The following is a 22,963-nucleotide window of genomic DNA, read 5'->3' on the forward strand; positions in this document are numbered from 1 at the left end:
AAGTTCCAAACTAATCCCATGTGTAACAGTGCTTTGGATGAAAACGTCAAATAAAGCCAAAAACAGCAATTACCTGATGTAAAAATATTCAAGGCTTTTATTTTGAAATTATTATTCTCCATTTTAAAGTTCCAAACTAATCCCATGTGTAACATTGCTTTGGATGAAAAAGTCATATACGGCCAAAAAAAGCAATTACCTGATGTAAAAATATTCAAGGCTTTTATTTTGAAATTATTATTATTCTCCATTTTAAAGTTCCAAAGTAATCCCATGTGTAACAGTGCTTTGGATGAAAACGTCAAATAAAGCCAAAAACAGCAATTACCTGATGTAAAACTATTCAAGGCTTTTATTTTGAAATTATTATTATGCTCCATTTTAAAGTTCCAAACTAATCCCATGTGTAACATTGCTTTGGATGAAAAAGTCATATACGGCCAAAAAAAGCAATTACCTGATGTAAAAATATTCAAGGCTTTTATTTTGAAATTATTTATATTCTCCATTTTAAAGTTCCAAAGTAATCCCATGTGTAACAGTGCTTTGGATGGAAAAGTCAGATAAAGCCAAAAACAGCAATTACATGATGTAAAAATATTCAGGGCTTTTATTTTGAAATTATTATTATGCTCCATTTTAAAGTTACAAACTAATCCCATGTGTAACATTGCTTTGGATGAAAAAGTCATATACGGCCAAAAACAGCAATTACCTGATGTAAAAATATTCAAGGCTTTTATTTTGAAATTATTATTATGCTCCATTTTAAAGTTCCGAACTAATCCCATGTGTAACAGTGCTTTGGATGGAAAAGTCAGATAAAGCCAAAAAGAGCAATTACATGATGTAAAAATATTCAGGGCTTTTATTTTGAAATTATTATTATGCTCCATTTTAAAGTTACAAACTAATCCCATGTGTAACAGTGCTTTGGATGAAAAAGTCATATACGGCCAAAAACAGCAATTACCTGATGTAAAAATATTCAAGGCTTTTATTTTGAAATTATTATTATGCTCCATTTTAAAGTTCCGAACTAATCCCATGTGTAACATTGCTTTGGATAAAAAAGTCACATAAGGCCAAAAACAGCAATTACATGATGTAAAAATATTCAAGGCTTTTATTTTGAAATTTTCAGTATGCTTAATTTTAAAGTTCCAAACTAATCCCATGTGTAACAGTTACTGAGTTAAATCAGTTATATACAGCCCAAAGCAGCAAGTAGTTGTAAAGGCCAGTTCTCAGTCCTGATCTGTTTCAACTGAGGATAGATAGAACTACAATGATGCGTATCTGTAGTCCAAATCAGCAGCCAATAGCCTCTTGAGTTCCGTTGCTATGGCAAATAATGGTCTCAGCAGGTGTGAGCTGTGAGCTCTGAGCTGTCAAACACACAATTGTGTGTTTGAGCAAACACACTTTACTGAAAAAAAGCATTGGAAACAAATCCTTCTTGTTCGGGAACCGTAATACATATTCGAAAAGCGTTTCGAGCGTATGACAGTTCAATGTGTCTTCTGCGATAGTCCCGAGATTCATATCTGTACCTCACTCAGAGCATTTACAGTGATGAGAGAAAGAAATGTTGTGCCCAGATATGAACCGAGATCGGCTGTCACTCTAATATGAGCAAAAATGAGAAACTTTGGGTCGCTTAGAGGCAAATTGTGGACAAACCGTAACTCGTATCGACGAGCCGTCTTCACTTTCGAAGAGATCACAGACGTATCTACAAAATGAAATTTGAATGGCATTTCTAGGTGAATTTGTGACGACACAGAAAATCCTCAAAAATAGGGTAAAATAGGGTATTTCTAGGATTTTTCCCATTGACTTATAATGGGATTTTTTTCGTAGTTTTTTGCGAATTATGTCGCCACGTTAAGCCCAAATCCCACCAAAAGTAATAGCAATCATGGCGTGAATTTTCTGCACGTTTTGATACCTCATTTGTAGGTGTGCACCCAGCGGTATGAGCCGCATTAACGGTTACGGAAGAAAAATAAATAAAGAGACACTTCTCTCCGACAATAGTAATAGGTTCCTGCCATTTGCATGGCAGGCCCCAATAATAAAAATTTCGGAAGAAATTTAGCCGGGGCCTGCCAAGGCGCGCCCGTGGGGTTCGGGCCCGGCGTCGTCGCGCCACAAATCGGCGTCGACGCCAAAGAACGCCGCGACGTCACCAGTGGCACGCGGAGAACCGCAAGAACGTTAAGCGAGGCGGACGTGCACCTTTCGGTACGATTTAAAATGTTGTCAAGGCTTTTATTTTGGAAGTTTCAGTATGCTTCATTTCAAAGGGCCAAACTAATCCCATGCGTAATAGTCCTTGGGTTAAAATAGTTATATAATGCTCAAAACACAAGTAGCTGATGTAAAAGTATTCAAGGCTTTTATTTTGAAATTTTCAGTATGCTTCATTTCAAAGGGCCAAACTAATACCACGTGTAACAGTGCTTTGGATGAAAAAGTCAAATAAAGCCAAAAAGAGCAATTACGTCATGTAAAATTATTCAAGGCTTTTATTTTGAAATTTTCAGAATGCTTCATTTCAAAGGGCCAAACTAATACCACGTGTAACAGTGCTTTGGATGAAAAAGTCAAATAAAGCCAAAAAGAGCAATTACCTGATGTAAAAATATTCAAGGCTTTTATTTTGAAATTATTATTATGCTCCATTTTAAAGTTCCAAACTAATCCCATGTGTAACAGTGCTTTGGATGAAAAAGTCATATAAAGCCAAAAACAGCAATTACCTGATGTAAAAATATTCAAGGCTTTTATTTTGAAATTATTATTATGCTCCATTTTAAAGTTCCAAACTAATCCCATGTGTAACAGTGCTTTGGATGAAAAAGTCATATAAAGCCAAAAACAGCAATTACCTGATGTAAAAATATTCAAGGCTTTTATTTTGAAATTATTATTATTCTCCATTTTAAAGTTCCAAAGTAATCCCATGTGTAACAGTGCTTTGGATGAAAACGTCAAATAAAGCCAAAAACAGCAATTACCTGATGTAAAACTATTCAAGGCTTTTATTTTGAAATTATTATTCTCCATTTTAAAGTTCCAAACTAATCCCATGTGTAACATTGCTTTGGATGAAAAAGTCATATACGGCCAAAAAAAGCAATTACCTGATGTAAAAATATTCAAGGCTTTTATTTTGAAATTATTATTATTCTCCATTTTAAAGTTCCAAAGTAATCCCATGTGTAACAGTGCTTTGGATGAAAACGTCAAATAAAGCCAAAAACAGCAATTACCTGATGTAAAAATATTCAAGGCTTTTATTTTGAAATTATTATTATGCTCCATTTTAAAGTTCCAAACTAATCCCATGTGTAACAGTTACTGAGTTAAATCAGTTATATACAGCCCATAGCAGCAGTAGTTCTAAAGGCCAGTTCTCAGTCCTGATCTGTTTCAACTGAGGATAGATAGAACTACAGTGATGCGTATTCGTAGTCCTAACCAGCAGCCAATAGCCTCTTGAGTTCCGTTGCTATGGCAAATAATGGTCTCAGCAGGTGTGAGCTCTGAGCTGTGAGCTCTCAAACACACAAGTGTGTTTGAGCAAACACACTTTACTGAAAAAAAGCATTGGAAACAAATCCTTCTTGTTCGGGAACCGTAATACATATTCGAAAAGCGTTTTAAGCGTATGACAGTTCAATGTGTCTTCTGCGATAGTCCCGAGATTCATATCTGTACCTCACTCAGAGCATTTACAGTGATGAGAGAAAGAAATGTTGTGCCCATATCTGATCCGAGGTCGGCTGTCACTCTAATATGAGCAAAAATGAGAAACTTTGGGTCGCTTAGAGGCAAATTGTGGACAAACCATAACTGGTATCGACGAGCCGTCTTCACTTTCGAAGAGATCACAGACGTATCTACAAAATGAAATTTGAATGGCATTTCTAGGTGAATTTGTGACGACACAGCAAATCCTCAAAAATAGGGTATTTCTAGGATTTTTCCCATTGAGTTATAATGGGGTTTTTTTCGTAGTTTTTTGCGAATTATGTCGCCACGTTTACCCCAAATCCCACCAGAAGTAATAGCTCCAATGGCGTGAATTTTCTGCACGATTTGATACCTCATTTGTAGGTGTGCACCCAGCGGTACGAGCCGCATTAACGGTTACGGAAGAAAAATAAAGTTCTATAACTAGAAAATTTCGGAAGAAATTTAGACGGGGCCTGCCAAGGCGCGCCCGTGGGGTTCGGGCCCGGCGTCGTCGCGCCACAAATCGGCGTCGACGCCAAAGAACGCCGCGACGTCACCAGTGGCACGCGGAGAACCGCAAGAACGTTAAGCGAGGCGGACGTGCACCGTTCGGTACGATTTAAAATGTTGTCAAGGCTTTTATTTTGGAAGTTTCAGTATGCTTCATTTCAAAGGGCCAAACTAATCCCATGCGTAATAGTCCTTGGGTTAAAATAGTTATATAATGCTCAAAACACAAGTAGCTGATGTAAAAGTATTCAAGGCTTTTATTTTGAAATTTTCAGTATGCTTCATTTTAAAGTTCTGAACTAATACCACGTGTAAGAGTGCTTTGGATGAAAAAGTCAAATAAAGCCAAAAAGAGCAATTACGTCATGTAAAAATATTCAAGGCTTTTATTTTGAAATTTTCAGTATGCTTCATTTCAAAGGGCCAAACTAATACCATGTGTAACAGTGCTTTGGATGAAAAAGTCAAATAAAGCCAAAAAGAGCAATTACATGATGTCAAAATATTCAAGGCTTTTATTTTGAAATTTTTGTTAATCTTCATTTCAAAGGGCCAAACTAATACCATGTGTAACAGTGCTTTGGATGAAAAAGTCATACAAAGCCAAAAACAGCAATTGCATGATGTAAAAATATTCAAGGCTTTTATTTTGAAATTATTACTTTGCTCCATTTTAAAGTTCCAAACTAATCCCATGTGTAACAGTGCTGTGGATGAAAAAGTCATATACGGCCAAAAAAAGCAATTACATGATGTAAAAATATTCAAGGCTTTTATTTTGAAATTTTCAGTATGCTTCATTTCAGAGGGCCAAACTAATACCACGTGTAACAGTGCTTTGGATGAAAAAGTCACATAAAGCCAAAAACAGCAATTACCTGATGTAAAAATATTCAAGGCTTTTATTTTGAAATTATTATTATGCTCCATTTTAAAGTTCCGAACTAATCCCATGTGTAAGAGTGCTTTGGATGAAAAAGTCAAATAAAGCCAAAAAGAGCAATTACGTCATGTAAAAATATTCAAGGCTTTTATTTTGAAACTTTTGTTAAGCTTCATTTCAAAGGGCCAAACTAATACCACGTGTAACAGTGCTTTGGATGAAAAAGTCAAATAAAGCCAAAAAGAGCAATTACATGATGTAAAAATATTCAAGGCTTTTATTTTGAAATTTTTGTTAATATTCATTTCAAAGGGCCAAACTAATACCATGTGTAACAGTGCTTTGGATGAAAAAGTCACATAAAGCCAAAAACAGCAATTACCTGATGTAAAAATATTCAAGGCTTTTATTTTGAAATTATTATTATGCTCCATTTTAAAGTTCCGAACTAATCCCATGTGTAACATTGCTTCGGATGAAAAAGTCATATACGGCCAAAAAGAGCAATTACGTCATGTAAAATATTCAAGGCTTTTATTTTGAAATTATTATTCTCCATTTTAAAGTTCCAAACTAATCCCATGTGTAACATTGCTTTGGATGAAAAAGTCATATACGGCCAAAAAAAGCAATTACCTGATGTAAAAATATTCAAGGCTTTTATTTTGAAATTATTATTATTCTCCATTTTAAAGTTCCAAAGTAATCCCATGTGTAACAGTGCTTTGGATGAAAACGTCAAATAAAGCCAAAAACAGCAATTACCTGATGTAAAACTATTCAAGGCTTTTATTTTGAAATTATTATTATTCTCCATTTTAAAGTTCCAAAGTAATCCCATGTGTAACAGTGCTTTGGATGAAAACGTCAAATAAAGCCAAAAACAGCAATTACCTGATGTAAAAATATTCAAGGCTTTTATTTTGAAATTATTATTCTCCATTTTAAAGTTCCAAACTAATCCCATGTGTAACATTGCTTTGGATGAAAAAGTCATATACGGCCAAAAAAAGCAATTACCTGATGTAAAAATATTCAAGGCTTTTATTTTGAAATTATTATTATTCTCCATTTTAAAGTTCCAAAGTAATCCCATGTGTAACAGTGCTTTGGATGAAAACGTCAAATAAAGCCAAAAACAGCAATTACCTGATGTAAAACTATTCAAGGCTTTTATTTTGAAATTATTATTATGCTCCATTTTAAAGTTCCAAACTAATCCCATGTGTAACAGTTACTGAGTTAAATCAGTTATATACAGCCCATAGCAGCAGTAGTTCTAAAGGCCAGTTCTCAGTCCTGATCTGTTTCAACTGAGGATAGATAGAACTACAGCGATGCGTATTCGTAGTCCAAATCAGCAGCCAATAGCCTCTTGAGTTCCGTTGCTATGGCAAATAATGGTCTCAGCAGGTGTGAGCTCTGAGCTGTGAGCTCTCAAACACACAAGTGTGTTTGAGCAAACACACTTTACTGAAAAAAAGCATTGGAAACAAATCCTTCTTGTTCGGGAACCGTAATACATATTCGAAAAGCGTTTCGAGCGTATGACAGTTCAATGTGTCTTCTGCGATAGTCCCGAGATTCATATCTGTACCTCACTCAGAGCATTTACAGTGATGAGAGAAAGAAATGTTGTGCCCAGATCTGAACCGAGATCGGCTGTCACTGTAATTTCAGCAAAAATGAGAAAGTTTGGGTCGCTTAGAGGCAAATTGTGGACAAACCGTAACTGGTATCGACGAGCCGTCTTCACTTTCGAAGAGATCACAGACGTATCTACAAAATGAAATTTGAATGGCATTTCTAGGTGAATTTGTGACGACACAGCAAATCCTCAAAAATAGGGTATTTCTAGGATTTTTCCCATTGAGTTATAATGGGGTTTTTTTCGTAGTTTTTTGCGAATTATGTCGCCACGTTAAGCCCAAATCCCACCACAAGTAATAGCTCCAATGGCGTGAATTTTCTGCACGTTTTGATACCTCATTTGTAGGTGTGCACCCAGCGGTACGAGCCGCATTAACGGTTACGGAAGAAAAATAAAGAATTATAATAATATTAAAGAGACACTTTGTTGGGTGTAGAGTAATAGGTTCCTGCCATTGCTTTGCATGGCAGGCCCCAATAATAATAATAATAATATTAAAGAGACGCTTCTCTCCGACAATAGTAATAGGTTCCTGCCATTGCTTTGCATGGCAGGCCCCAACTAGAAAATTTCGGAAGAAATTTAGCCGGGGCCTGCCAAGGCGCGGCCGTGGGGTTCGGGCCCGGCGTCGTCGCGCCACAAATCGGCGTCGACGCCAAAGAACGCCGCGACGTAAGCAGTGGCACGCGGAGAACCGCAAGAACGTTAAGCGAGGCGGACGTGCACCGTTCGGTACGATTTAAAATGTTGTCAAGGCTTTTATTTTGGAAGTTTTGTTAAACTTCATTTCAAAGGGCCAAACTAATCCCATGCGTAATAGTCCTTGGGTTAAAATAGTTATATAATGCTCAAAACACAAGTAGCTGATGTAAAAATATTCAAGGCTTTTATTTTGAAATTTTCAGTATGCTTCATTTCAAAGGGCCAAACTAATACCACGTGTAACAGTGCTTTGGATGAAAAAGTCAAATAAAGCCAAAAAGAGCAATTACGTCATGTAAAATTATTCAAGGCTTTTATTTTGAAATTTTCAGAATGCTTCATTTCAAAGGGCCAAACTAATACCACGTGTAACAGTGCTTTGGATGAAAAAGTCAAATAAAGCCAAAAAGAGCAATTACCTGATGTAAAAATATTCAAGGCTTTTATTTTGAAATTATTATTATGCTCCATTTTAAAGTTCCAAACTAATCCCATGTGTAACAGTGCTTTGGATGAAAAAGTCAAATAAAGCCAAAAAGAGCAATTACCTGATGTAAAAATATTCAAGGCTTTTATTTTGAAATTATTATTATGCTCCATTTTAAAGTTCCAAACTAATCCCATGTGTAACAGTGCTTTGGATGAAAACGTCAAATAAAGCCAAAAACAGCAATTACCTGATGTAAAAATATTCAAGGCTTTTATTTTGAAATTATTATTCTCCATTTTAAAGTTCCAAACTAATCCCATGTGTAACATTGCTTTGGATGAAAAAGTCATATACGGCCAAAAAAAGCAATTACCTGATGTAAAAATATTCAAGGCTTTTATTTTGAAATTATTATTATTCTCCATTTTAAAGTTCCAAAGTAATCCCATGTGTAACAGTGCTTTGGATGAAAACGTCAAATAAAGCCAAAAACAGCAATTACCTGATGTAAAACTATTCAAGGCTTTTATTTTGAAATTATTATTATGCTCCATTTTAAAGTTCCAAACTAATCCCATGTGTAACATTGCTTTGGATGAAAAAGTCATATACGGCCAAAAAAAGCAATTACCTGATGTAAAAATATTCAAGGCTTTTATTTTGAAATTATTTATATTCTCCATTTTAAAGTTCCAAAGTAATCCCATGTGTAACAGTGCTTTGGATGGAAAAGTCAGATAAAGCCAAAAACAGCAATTACATGATGTAAAAATATTCAGGGCTTTTATTTTGAAATTATTATTATGCTCCATTTTAAAGTTCCAAACTAATCCCATGTGTAACATTGCTTTGGATGAAAAAGTCATATACGGCCAAAAACAGCAATTACCTGATGTAAAAATATTCAAGGCTTTTATTTTGAAATTATTATTATGCTCCATTTTAAAGTTCCGAACTAATCCCATGTGTAACAGTGCTTTGGATGGAAAAGTCAGATAAAGCCAAAAAGAGCAATTACATGATGTAAAAATATTCAGGGCTTTTATTTTGAAATTATTATTATGCTCCATTTTAAAGTTACAAACTAATCCCATGTGTAACAGTGCTTTGGATGAAAAAGTCATATACGGCCAAAAACAGCAATTATCTGATGTAAAAATATTCAAGGCTTTTATTTTGAAATTATTATTATGCTCCATTTTAAAGTTCCGAACTAATCCCATGTGTAACATTGCTTTGGATAAAAAAGTCACATAAGGCCAAAAACAGCAATTACATGATGTAAAAATATTCAAGGCTTTTATTTTGAAATTTTCAGTATGCTTAATTTTAAAGTTCCAAACTAATCCCATGTGTAACAGTTACTGAGTTAAATCAGTTATATACAGCCCAAAGCAGCAAGTAGTTGTAAAGGCCAGTTCTCAGTCCTGATCTGTTTCAACTGAGGATAGATAGAACTACAATGATGCGTATCTGTAGTCCAAATCAGCAGCCAATAGCCTCTTGAGTTCCGTTGCTATGGCAAATAATGGTCTCAGCAGGTGTGAGCTGTGAGCTCTGAGCTGTCAAACACACAATTGTGTGTTTGAGCAAACACACTTTACTGAAAAAAAGCATTGGAAACAAATCCTTCTTGTTCGGGAACCGTAATACATATTCGAAAAGCGTTTCGAGCGTATGACAGTTCAATGTGTCTTCTGCGATAGTCCCGAGATTCATATCTGTACCTCACTCAGAGCATTTACAGTGATGAGAGAAAGAAATGTTGTGCCCAGATATGAACCGAGATCGGCTGTCACTCTAATATGAGCAAAAATGAGAAACTTTGGGTCGCTTAGAGGCAAATTGTGGACAAACCGTAACTCGTATCGACGAGCCGTCTTCACTTTCGAAGAGATCACAGACGTATCTACAAAATGAAATTTGAATGGCATTTCTAGGTGAATTTGTGACGACACAGAAAATCCTCAAAAATAGGGTAAAATAGGGTATTTCTAGGATTTTTCCCATTGACTTATAATGGGATTTTTTTCGTAGTTTTTTGCGAATTATGTCGCCACGTTAAGCCCAAATCCCACCAAAAGTAATAGCAATCATGGCGTGAATTTTCTGCACGTTTTGATACCTCATTTGTAGGTGTGCACCCAGCGGTATGAGCCGCATTAACGGTTACGGAAGAAAAATAAATAAAGAGACACTTCTCTCCGACAATAGTAATAGGTTCCTGCCATTTGCATGGCAGGCCCCAACTAGAAAAACAAAATTTCTGAAGAAATTTAGCCGGGGCCTGCCAAGGCGCGCCCGTCGGGCTTGGGCCCGGCGTCGTCACGCCACAAATCGGCGTCGACGCCAAAGAACGCCGCAACGTAACCAGTGGCACGCGGAGAACCACAAGAACGTTAAGCGAGGCGGACGTGCACCATTCAGTACGATTTAAAATGTTGTCAAGGCTTTTATTTTGGAAGTTTTGTTAAACTTCATTTCAAAGGGCCAAACTAATCCCATGCGTAATAGTCCTTGGGTTAAAATAGTTATATAATGCTCAAAACACAAGTAGCTGATGTAAAAATATTCAAGGCTTTTATTTTGAAATTTTTGTTAAGCTTCATTTCAAAGGGCCAAACTAATACCATGTGTAACAGTGCTTTCGATGAAAAAGTCAAATAAAGCCAAAAAGAGCAATTACATGATGTAAAAATATTCAAGGCTTTTATTTTGAAATTTTCAGTATGCTTAATTTTAAAGTTCCGAACTAATCCCATGTGTAACAGTGCTTTGGATGAAAAAGTCATATACGGCCAAAAAAAGCAATTACGTCATGTAAAATATTCAAGGCTTTTATTTTGAAATTTTCAGTATGCTTAATTTTAAAGTTCCAAACTAATCCCATGTGTAACAGTGCTTTGGATGAAAAAGTCACATAAAGCCACAAACAGCAATTACGTCATGTAAAAATATTCAAGGCTTTTATTTTAAAATTTTCAGTATGCTTCATTTCAAAGGGCCAAACTAATCCCATGTGTAACAGTGCTTTGGATGAAAAAGTCAAATAATGCCAAAAAGAGCAATTACATGATGTAAAAATATTCAAGGCTTTTATTTTGAAATTTTCAGTATGCTCCATTTCAAAGGGCCAAACTAATACCACGTGTAACAGTGCTTTGGATGAAAAAGTCAAATAAAGCCAAAAAGAGCAATTACGTCATGTAAAATTATTCAAGGCTTTTATTTTGAAATTTTCAGAATGCTTCATTTCAAAGGGCCAAACTAATACCACGTGTAACAGTGCTTTGGATGAAAAAGTCAAATAAAGCCAAAAAGAGCAATTACCTGATGTAAAAATATTCAAGGCTTTTATTTTGAAATTATTATTATGCTCCATTTTAACGTTCCAAACTAATCCCATGTGTAACAGTGCTTTGGATGAAAAAGTCATATAAAGCCAAAAACAGCAATTACCTGATGTAAAAATATTCAAGGCTTTTATTTTGAAATTATTATTATTCTCCATTTTAAAGTTCCAAAGTAATCCCATGTGTAACAGTGCTTTGGATGAAAACGTCAAATAAAGCCAAAAACAGCAATTACCTGATGTAAAAATATTCAAGGCTTTTATTTTGAAATTATTATTCTCCATTTTAAAGTTCCAAACTAATCCCATGTGTAACATTGCTTTGGATGAAAAAGTCATATACGGCCAAAAAAAGCAATTACCTGATGTAAAAATATTCAAGGCTTTTATTTTGAAATTATTATTATTCTCCATTTTAAAGTTCCAAAGTAATCCCATGTGTAACAGTGCTTTGGATTAAAACGTCAAATAAAGCCAAAAACAGCAATTACCTGATGTAAAAATATTCAAGGCTTTTATTTTGAAAATATTATTCTCCATTTTAAAGTTCCAAACTAATCCCATGTGTAACATTGCTTTGGATGAAAAAGTCATATACGGCCAAAAAAAGCAATTACCTGATGTGAAAATATTCAAGGCTTTTATTTTGAAATTATTATTCTCCATTTTAAAGTTCCAAAGTAATCCCATGTGTAACAGTGCTTTGGATGAAAAAGTCATATAAAGCCAAAAACAGCAATTACCTGATGTAAAAATATTCAAGGCTTTTATTTTGAAATTATTATTATGCTCCATTTTAAAGTTCCAAACTAATCCCATGTGTAACAGTTACTGAGTTAAATCAGTTATATACAGCCCATAGCAGCAGTAGTTCTAAAGGCCAGTTCTCAGTCCTGATCTGTTTCAACTGAGTATTCCACTATAGATAGAACTACAGTGATGCGTATTCGTAGTCCTAACCAGCAGCCAATAGCCTCTTGAGGTCCGTTGCTATGGCAAATAATGGTCTCAGCAGGTGTGAGCTCTGAGCTGTGAGCTCTCAAACACACAAGTGTGTTTGAGCAAACACACTTTACTGAAAAAAAGCATTGGAAACAAATCCTTCTTGTTCGGGAACCGTAATACATATTCGAAAAGCGTTTTAAGCGTATGACAGTTCAATGTGTCTTCTGCGATAGTCCCGAGATTCATATCTGTACCTCACTCAGAGCATTTACAGTGATGAGAGAAAGAAATGTTGTGCCCAGATATGAACCGAGATGGGCTGTCACTCTAATTTGAAGAAAAATGAGAAACTTTGGGTCGCTTAGAGGCAAATTGTGGACAAACCGTAACTGTTATCGACGAGCCGTCTTCACTTTCGAAGAGATCACAGACGTATCTACAAAATGAAATTTGAATGGCATTTCTACGTGAATTAGTGACGACACAGAAAATCCTCAAAAATAGGGTATTTCCAGGATTTTTCCCATTGACTTATAATGGGGTTTTTTTCGTAGTTTTTTGCGAATTATGTCGCCACGTTAAGCCCAAATCCCACCAAAAGTAATAGCAACAATGGCGTGAATTTTCTGCACGTTTTGATACCTCATTTGTAGGTGTGCACCCAGCGGTATGAGCCGCATTAACGGTTACGGAAGAAAAATAAAGAACTATAACTAGAAAAACAAAATTTCTGAAGAAATTTAGCCGGGGCCTGCCAAGGCGCGCCCGTCTGGTTTGTGCCCGGCGTCGTCACGCTACAAATTGGCATCCGCAACGTAATCAAGTTCAGATTTCTTTAGCCGAAATCTCTTTGCTTCCTTGTCTTTCGTTAGGCGATGAAATACGTTCATGTTTGGTTCGGTTCAGTTCTACTCTAGTGGGCAGACTGTACCGCAGCTGCTGCGCTACAGATATTTCTCCGCTGATTTTCAGTAAAACTCTACAACGGAGAACCTGGAGGTTCTGGTTCGGATGAACAAAATAAACCCAGATATTTTATGTTTTATTATTTGAAATTATTGATAGGCCAAACATAATGAAAAAAACTCAGATCATGAAGTTATTTTATGTAATTCAAACAAAAATTATAATTTACATCATACCAAGCTAATATTATGTAGTTCTGCTGTTTTTCACTGTCGGCACAAGACGGCAGCTGAGAGTATCTGTATCCGAAGCAACTGAGTCAGTGAAGTAGCTTAATATGCTAGTTCCGGTTATTTGTGACAATTTCTGCAAGTCACAATAGCTCTAGGTTGAGGTAAAACAAAATTGCCTTATTTCAGCTGATCAGATTGATGTTAACAGCGATTTTATAGCCTAACAGGTTTCACGAAAGCCAGTTAGCAAAGTGCTAACATGTGAACAAATTGCGGTTCCATCAAGCTAGCAGCTACGCTATCAGAGCCACAACAAAATATCCCACAGCAGTCAAACTTTTAAAATCGATCACATTTCTTAAAGAACACATTACATTTAACAACTGTAAGCAGTTCTAATAATATAGTAATGAAATTAAATAGTATATTTTATGGACAGAACACAAACACTTCTTACCTTAACCAAGGAGAGTCGGAAGGAGAAAGCTCTTCTTCTTCTTTTTGTTTTTAATGGCATGGAGTGTGGATCAGGGCGCAACTTAAAAAAAAAAAAAAAACACTAAATCCTTTCTATCAGTTTAGTTTTCTTAAGAAATTTTATGAAATAACATAAATATTCAGAGGAAGAGGAATATCCCAAAATATCTGGAATTTTTAACTGTAACTTATTCTTTAGAAGCCTATTATTATTATGCTTCATTTTAAAGTTCCAAACTAATTCCATGTGTAACAGTTACTCAGTTAACCGCTCCCCAATCTAAAGTCTTACATATAATCCTGTTACCTTCCAAAATGTAATAACCGCTTTATTTATTTTGTGTTTAATTAATATCTTATTAAGTTTAAATGTCTCTATATCATGTTTCCTTTGATGTTGCTCTTAATAATTCATTATATTTTTTCCAGACTTACAATACTTTATTTCCATAATTCTACTTTGTTTTAAGGACACCTTAGGTAAATGATCTTCCATTTCATTTCCTGCTATATCTTTATGAGCTGGTATCCACATAAACCTAATCTCTATTTTAGAGATGCTGGGTTAGACAATTCTCTTTTTGAGCCAGCTGGGGGAGACAATTCTCCGTTTTAGCCAGTAGGGTATTAGGGTGTAGGATTTGTACCATTGAATTATAATGGGGTTTTTTTCGTAGTTTTTTGCGAATTATGTCGCCATGTTAATCCCGAATCCCACCAAAAGTAATAGCTGGAATGGCGTGAATTTTCTGCACGTTTTGATACCTCTTTTGTAGGTGTGCACGCAGCGGTATGAGCCGCATTAACGGTTACGGATGAAAAATAAAGAATAATAATAATAATAACTAGAAAATTCCTGAAGAAATTTAACCGGGGCCTGCCAAAGTGTGCCCGTCGGTTTGGACCCAGCGTTCTGATGCTAGAAATTAGCATCAATGCTAAAAAAGCCGCAATCATATGAGGACAATGACAAGAATGTTGACTAACATGTACTTGCACCGTTCAGTATGATAAAGTAAGTTTAGCAGCTAAAATTAGCAAAAATGCTAATGTTAGCATCATTGCTGTCACTAGCATGTGGGACATCACTAGGATGTTCTCTATAATGGACTTACTCCATTCAGTATACTAAACATGGCTAATAAGTCAAATAAATAGCTAATAGCTTATTGAAGCTAAAATGCTAATGCTAATGAACTGCCTTGCTGCGCAAGGCAGTTCCCTAACCTGAGAGAAAAAGATAATGCAGAATAATATTATCGCACCGCCTGCGGCGGTGCACTAACCTCAGGGGCATGTTGAGGCTTTTATTTTGAAATTTTTGTTAAGCTTAATTTCAAAGGTCCAAACTAATCCCATGTGTAATAGTCATTGGGTTAAATCAGTTATATAATGCTCAAAACACAAGCAGTTGATGTAAAAATATTCAAGGCTTTTATTTTGAAATTTTCTTTATGCTTCATTTCAAAAGGCCAATCTAATCCCATGTGTATCAGTGCTTTGGATAAAAAAGTCACATAAAGCCAAAAAGAGCAATTACATGATGTAAAAATATTCAAGGCTTTTATTTTGAAATTTTCAGTTTGCTTCACTTTAATGTTCCAAACTAATCCCATGTGTAACGGTGACTGAGTTAAATCAGTTAAATACAGCCCATAGCAGCAAGTAGTTGTAAAGGCCAGTTCAGTCCTCCTCTGTTTCAACTGAGTCTTCCACTATAGTTAGAACTACAGTGATGCGTATTTGTAGTCCTAACCAGCAGCCAATAGCCTCCTGAGTTCCGTTGCTATGGTAAATAATTCTCTCTGCCAACTGTCAGCTGTGAGTGAGACATGCAGGGGGAGACAATTCTCTGTTTGAGCCAGCCAGTTTGAACTAAAAAAAGCATTGGAAACAACACCTTCCCGTTCGGGAACCGTAATACATATTCGAAAAGCGTTTGAAGCGTATGAGAGGGCTATTTGTCGTCTCCGATAGTCCCGCGATTCATATCTCTACGTCACTCACAGTATTAACAGCGATAAGAGAAAGAAATGGTGTGCCCAGATCTGAAATTTTTGAGAAATATATGAAAATACATGGGAGAGAGCCTGAGAGAGCGACAGAAAATCCTGTCGCATGACTTTGCTCTGAAGCACCGTGACAGAAAACCGTAAGCCCTAGAGAAATTTCGAAAACATTTTACCGGAGCAGGCATGCGTATCAATGTCAGGACCGAGTTTGATACCAATCGTGCGATATTTGTGGGCGTGATGGCGATTTCAAAATTATTTTGGGGTCAAAAATTCTCTTCATTTCTCACTCTAAAAAAGCGGCAGTTGGTGTCAGTTATGCTCTGCGTTTTGGCAGTTGGAAAATTGGCTCGTTTTTCGCTTTTTACGTCGCCATCGTAAGTCCAATTCCTTATAAAAATAATAGCTCCCTTCTCGGCATCGAGCCGCACGTTTTGATACCACTTTTGTGGGGGTGCACGCAGCGGTACGAGCCGCATTAACGGTGATGGAAGAAAAATAAATAAAGATATAAAGAGACATTCTATTGGGTGTAGAATAATAGGTGCCTGCCATGCAATGCATGGAGGCAGTACTGACTTGCTTCGCAAGTCAGTACTGCTCTCCTTATGCATTGCTATGGGCAGGCCCCAATAAAGAAACTTTTCTTGGGAGAATAGCAATAGGTTCCTGCCATTGCTTTGCATGGCAGGCCCCAATAATAAAGAGACGCTTGTTGGGTGTAGAGTAATAGGTTCCTGCCATTGCTTTGCATGGCAGGCCCCAACTAGAAAATTTCGGAAGAAATTTAGCCGGGGCCTGCCAAGGCGCGGCCGTGGGGTTCGGGCCCGGCGTCGTCGCGCCACAAATCGGCGTCGACGCCAAAGAACGCCGCGACGTAAGCAGTGGCACGCGGAGAACCGCAAGAACGTTAAGCGAGGCGGACGTGCACCGTTCGGTACGATTTAAAATGTTGTCAAGGCTTTTATTTTGGAAGTTTTGTTAAACTTCATTTCAAAGGGCCAAACTAATCCCATGCGTAATAGTCCTTGGGTTAAAATAGTTATATAATGCTCAAAACACAAGTAGCTGATGTAAAAATATTCAAGGCTTTTATTTTGAAATTTTCAGTATGCTTCATTTCAAAGGGCCAAACTAATACCACGTGTAACAGTGCTTTGGATGAAAAAGTCAAATAAAGCCAAAAAGAGCAATTACGTCATGTAAAATTATTCAAGGCTTTTATTTTGAAATTTTCAGAATGCTTCATTTCAAAGGGCCAAACTAATACCACGTGTAACAGTGCTTTGGATGAAAAAGTCAAATAAAGCCAAAAAGAGCAATTACCTGATGTAAAAATATTCAAGGCTTTTATTTTGAAATTATTATTATGCTCCATTTTAAAGTTCCAAACTAATCCCATGTGTAACAGTGCTTTGGATGAAAAAGTCAAATAAAGCCAAAAAGAGCAATTACCTGATGTAAAAATATTCAAGGCTTTTATTTTGAAATTATTATTATGCTCCATTTTAAAGTTCCAAACTAATCCCATGTGTAACAGTGCTTTGGATGAAAACGTCAAATAAAGCCAAAAACAGCAATTACCTGATGTAAAAATATTCAAGGCTTTTATTTTGAAATTATTATTCTCCATTTTAAAGTTCCAAACTAATCCCATGTGTAACATTGCTTTGGATGAAAAAGTCATATACGGCCAAAAAAAGCAATTACCTGATGTAAAAATATTCAAGGCTTTTATTTTGAAATTATTATTATTCTCCATTTTAAAGTTCCAAAGTAATCCCATGTGTAACAGTGCTTTGGATGAAAACGTCAAATAAAGCCAAAAACAGCAATTACCTGATGTAAAACTATTCAAGGCTTTTATTTTGAAATTATTATTATGCTCCATTTTAAAGTTCCAAACTAATCCCATGTGTAACATTGCTTTGGATGAAAAAGTCATATACGGCCAAAAAAAGCAATTACCTGATGTAAAAATATTCAAGGCTTTTATTTTGAAATTATTTATATTCTCCATTTTAAAGTTCCAAAGTAATCCCATGTGTAACAGTGCTTTGGATGGAAAAGTCAGATAAAGCCAAAAACAGCAATTACATGATGTAAAAATATTCAGGGCTTTTATTTTGAAATTATTATTATGCTCCATTTTAAAGTTCCAAACTAATCCCATGTGTAACATTGCTTTGGATGAAAAAGTCATATACGGCCAAAAACAGCAATTACCTGATGTAAAAATATTCAAGGCTTTTATTTTGAAATTATTATTATGCTCCATTTTAAAGTTCCGAACTAATCCCATGTGTAACAGTGCTTTGGATGGAAAAGTCAGATAAAGCCAAAAAGAGCAATTACATGATGTAAAAATATTCAGGGCTTTTATTTTGAAATTATTATTATGCTCCATTTTAAAGTTACAAACTAATCCCATGTGTAACAGTGCTTTGGATGAAAAAGTCATATACGGCCAAAAACAGCAATTACCTGATGTAAAAATATTCAAGGCTTTTATTTTGAAATTATTATTATGCTCCATTTTAAAGTTCCGAACTAATCCCATGTGTAACATTGCTTTGGATAAAAAAGTCACATAAGGCCAAAAACAGCAATTACATGATGTAAAAATATTCAAGGCTTTTATTTTGAAATTTTCAGTATGCTTAATTTTAAAGTTCCAAACTAATCCCATGTGTAACAGTTACTGAGTTAAATCAGTTATATACAGCCCAAAGCAGCAAGTAGTTGTAAAGGCCAGTTCTCAGTCCTGATCTGTTTCAACTGAGGATAGATAGAACTACAATGATGCGTATCTGTAGTCCAAATCAGCAGCCAATAGCCTCTTGAGTTCCGTTGCTATGGCAAATAATGGTCTCAGCAGGTGTGAGCTGTGAGCTCTGAGCTGTCAAACACACAATTGTGTGTTTGAGCAAACACACTTTACTGAAAAAAAGCATTGGAAACAAATCCTTCTTGTTCGGGAACCGTAATACATATTCGAAAAGCGTTTCGAGCGTATGACAGTTCAATGTGTCTTCTGCGATAGTCCCGAGATTCATATCTGTACCTCACTCAGAGCATTTACAGTGATGAGAGAAAGAAATGTTGTGCCCAGATATGAACCGAGATCGGCTGTCACTCTAATATGAGCAAAAATGAGAAACTTTGGGTCGCTTAGAGGCAAATTGTGGACAAACCGTAACTCGTATCGACGAGCCGTCTTCACTTTCGAAGAGATCACAGACGTATCTACAAAATGAAATTTGAATGGCATTTCTAGGTGAATTTGTGACGACACAGAAAATCCTCAAAAATAGGGTAAAATAGGGTATTTCTAGGATTTTTCCCATTGACTTATAATGGGATTTTTTTCGTAGTTTTTTGCGAATTATGTCGCCACGTTAAGCCCAAATCCCACCAAAAGTAATAGCAATCATGGCGTGAATTTTCTGCACGTTTTGATACCTCATTTGTAGGTGTGCACCCAGCGGTATGAGCCGCATTAACGGTTACGGAAGAAAAATAAATAAAGAGACACTTCTCTCCGACAATAGTAATAGGTTCCTGCCATTTGCATGGCAGGCCCCAATAAAGAAACACTTTCTCCGACAATAGCAATAGGTTCCTGCCATTGCTTTGCATGGCAGGCCCCAATAACTTCAGTACCTAAAAGTTAGGTTTAGTGAAAAATTATATTCTTATAGCAATTTTTTGTTGCTCTTTTTATACTGTTTCTATGAAAAGTAAAATATTATAAGATCACCAAAGATTTCAACACAGAAATTTAGGGTAATGGCCCACACTATCATGGAAACGGTTTGCTGAAGCCCTCCACAAATGTCAAATGTCATTGCCAAATTAGCTATTTGTTCACACAGATTCCTATATGCAAACATACAGCTACTCAAGATTAATGCAATCTTGAATAGAAGTGTTGGAGATGGGGAGCACAAGTTAATTGCCTCCATGCCACGCTGCATTGATGCATTAATTCAGGCAAAAGGAGCCCAGCCCAAGTATTCAGTCCATATGATGTCCACTTCATGGAGATGCTTATAAGTAGGCTGACATTTTATGTTAATAAAAGTTCTTTTTTTTTTAATTTTGTCAAGTGTAATGTGATTTTCAGAAAAATTGAGTTTGGGGTTTTCTCTAGCTGTTCTCCATGGTTATAAACGTTAACAGCAATAAACAGCAACACTCTGTGGAAAGAATCTATTTTTCAGCTTAATTTCTCGAAGAAAAAAACATCAGTAACGCTGCATAAATTTGTCTTGTATATCATCCATACAAGACAAATAACGGTTCACTTTAAAATTCACATCATGAATTTATATAAGCTAATACTTTCATAATGACATTTATTTGATTTTGCATCTCTATTTTCTAATGTTTTCTGCATCACAGAATAAACCGTGGACGTCACGTGACTCTTGTCAGTGTGGAGCGATGATGTACATACCTCAGACATAGGACTCTGGACCAACACCTGGCTCATGTATATCACCGAGCCCAAGGTCTTGATGTCGTCTCCCTCCCACAGCCGGATGGTCTCTGTGAGAATCTGCAGCTCCAGCTCCTTTCGTTTTCGCACCTCCTGGCAGTGAGCCTAGCAGGATGGGAACAGGAAACTGCTTTAGTATCTGCCTTCAGCTCATTCTGCAGTTAGATGCGACATTAGAGAGGATGAGAAGTGCACTGAGCTTACTGAAAGGTTCCTGAAAGACCCCATGCACTTCAGAATATCTGGTCGGTCTGCATGATTCTCCTAAAACACCAGAAAAAATGTGTAGTTATGTAACATTTCAGGTCATATTACAACATTTCAGGTCATAATACACACCTCCATGTGCCTCTCCAGCTCTTTGAGTAAGGTGGGGTATTTGTCGAGCCTCATGAATGGTTTACTGAGGCCAGTGGTCAGCGTGAGGATCCCAGGAGCCACTGCACCATGGCCCTCCATAAAGTCCCGAAGAGTTTCACTTAAGTTGGAGGAAAAACAGAAGGGATTTACTGTAAACTCCCAATTCAATGTCAAAGAGCTGCTGATATCTTTAATATTTTTCAAGACTGAGCCAAAATGTTGCCAGACATTTGAGTCAACATGTCAGTCTATAGTGAGTCAGAGTATTTTGCCAACAATGATCAACCGGAGGCAGAGTAGACGCTGATATCCGTTTTGTTGATTGCGTAAAACAGCTTTCTGAAGAAGTAGAGGGGGAATATAAAATCAGCTAAAATAACTCCACAAAATGCTATAATATGATGGCATTAAAATGTTTCAAACTATGCTATTTTTCTATTGATTATTGTGACGCTTAATTGATTAATTGGATTTTAAAAAATGGCACATTCTACAAATTTTTCATGTAACTGCTTAAGTCTTTTTATACAATATAAGAAACACATAAAAAATACAAATAAGCAAATAATTCAATTTATTTTTTAAATAAAAATATTTCATTGCCTAAAACGCAATAACAGCATTCCTTTAGTAAATCTGAACCGAGTGAAACTACATCTATGGCAACTGAGGAATTTTGGCTAAAAACTATTTACAGACAAGGATGTCTTTATCTTAAATGGAAAATGCATATATTTTTGTACAATTTTGACTTAATTACTGCTTTGAATATATTGTTTTATCAGAAGATGGTGTTTTTTGAGTGTATGCTCCAGTTAACGATTAATCAATTACTAATTTAGTTGACAATTATTTTCATAATTGATTAATCACAATCGCTTTGATTAATCTGCTCAGTAGTTTAAGCTATGTTTGGTGCTTTTAAATATTAACTCTTCCTGACCATTTTTATTCACTGAAAAGTGGTAAACCTGCAGCGTGGAATGTTTTGATAATTAAATGTCAGTTTACGGATCTGGTTGTGACTTGGTAGTCAGAATCAGAACCACGACTGAGGTATGTAAGCGCCCTCTTGCTGGATAACGAAGAGGAAAACAAACCGGATTTGCTAAATCAGGATAGAAGTCAGTAGCACTGTTCCCTTGAAGCAATAACCTAACTCTCCTGACATTTATGCCGTTGATTAATCTTTTATGTGTCTAATAAGATAGAAAAGAGATTAAGCAAAGAATGGATCAACAATGTAACAACAAGAATCAATTATTCAAGAAGCTACCATGATCAGCATAAAGCCAAAAGCTTCTTCTCTGACCAAGATCACTTCTGACACAACAAGTCAGTACACAACTAATATTCACTCAGAGCTGATTTATAGTCAGTTAGTAGAAACAATTGTTCTGATTCATCCAATTAGAAACAAAACAATTTCTCATTCTATTTAGTTTTAGTTAAACTAAATACAGCAAGCAGCCAAATAGTCTTTTCAGATGGCATGTAACACAGAAAGCATGTAACACAACTTTGTAATAAATCTGCAGGTAAAACAGCATTGGCGAGAACCTACCCGTGTTGAGTAAGCACATTGACAGCAGAGGGATGGTTGGAACAGTAACCGACATAGAGCGCTTTCATCTGAGGCATGAGGTTCAGGAAAAAGCTGCCCACCCTTTGCTGGCTCTCTGGAAGCCTAACCAAAAGCAGATCACATGCAGACCAAATATTAGCAGGTAAAATACACTTAGGACTAAATAGAAAAATTTAGAAATACAGAAAAATTGTTAGCAAAAAATGCTTTAAAATTATTCTACACTCAAAAATGTATACAGTAGGATCTTCTATAGTCTATAGTTTAATCTAGTGTTCATGCAGCACATGAATTACAAGATGTCTGTCACTCTGTTTATCTCAACACAACTTGGAGTGTTCAGTGCTGTAAGGGGGAGAGACTGACTTTGTAGACTCCTCCAGTGACTGGACCAGCATCTGCTGGAAGGTGCTGATCTCCTCCAGGTTCCCCAGAATCAGAGCTACGTCGGCGCTGCTCAGCCTGAGAGGAGGACATCACGCAACCCACGTCAAAGAACATCAAGATGGCATTGCACAGATTCACCGAAATTAATCAAGTCGTACTTGTCAATGTTTTGAAGAGGTCGCAGGTAGTTTGTAAGGAGGCTTTGAAGGTCCTTAGAATACTCCGTCTCTGTCTCCAAGATGTTCTGCAACACCTACAAAAAAGCAAAAAATAAATAAATAGAAA

The 22,963-nt window shown here is 36.2% G+C and overlaps 1 protein-coding gene across 2 annotated transcripts in view; it reads right to left on the reverse strand.

Annotated features, from left to right (window-relative positions):
- LOC102219379 (rho guanine nucleotide exchange factor 7-like) overlaps window positions 1–22,963 on the reverse strand; it is a 63,867-nt gene that overhangs the window by 21,761 nt on the left and 19,143 nt on the right. For both annotated transcript variants that reach the window (XM_023337255.1, XM_023337254.1), the window contains exons 7-12: window positions 22,837–22,931; window positions 22,658–22,753; window positions 22,271–22,393; window positions 20,686–20,824; window positions 20,551–20,610; window positions 20,305–20,451 (exon numbers count right to left, since the gene is read on the reverse strand). In XM_023337255.1, coding sequence (XP_023193023.1) covers window positions 20,305–20,451; window positions 20,551–20,610; window positions 20,686–20,824; window positions 22,271–22,393; window positions 22,658–22,753; window positions 22,837–22,931 — 660 coding nt within the window. The remainder of the gene's footprint in view (window positions 1–20,304; window positions 20,452–20,550; window positions 20,611–20,685; window positions 20,825–22,270; window positions 22,394–22,657; window positions 22,754–22,836; window positions 22,932–22,963) is intronic.

This window comes from Xiphophorus maculatus, chromosome 7 (genome assembly GCF_002775205.1).
Source record: "Xiphophorus maculatus strain JP 163 A chromosome 7, X_maculatus-5.0-male, whole genome shotgun sequence".
NCBI classification, from domain to species: Eukaryota; Metazoa; Chordata; class Actinopteri; order Cyprinodontiformes; family Poeciliidae; genus Xiphophorus; species Xiphophorus maculatus.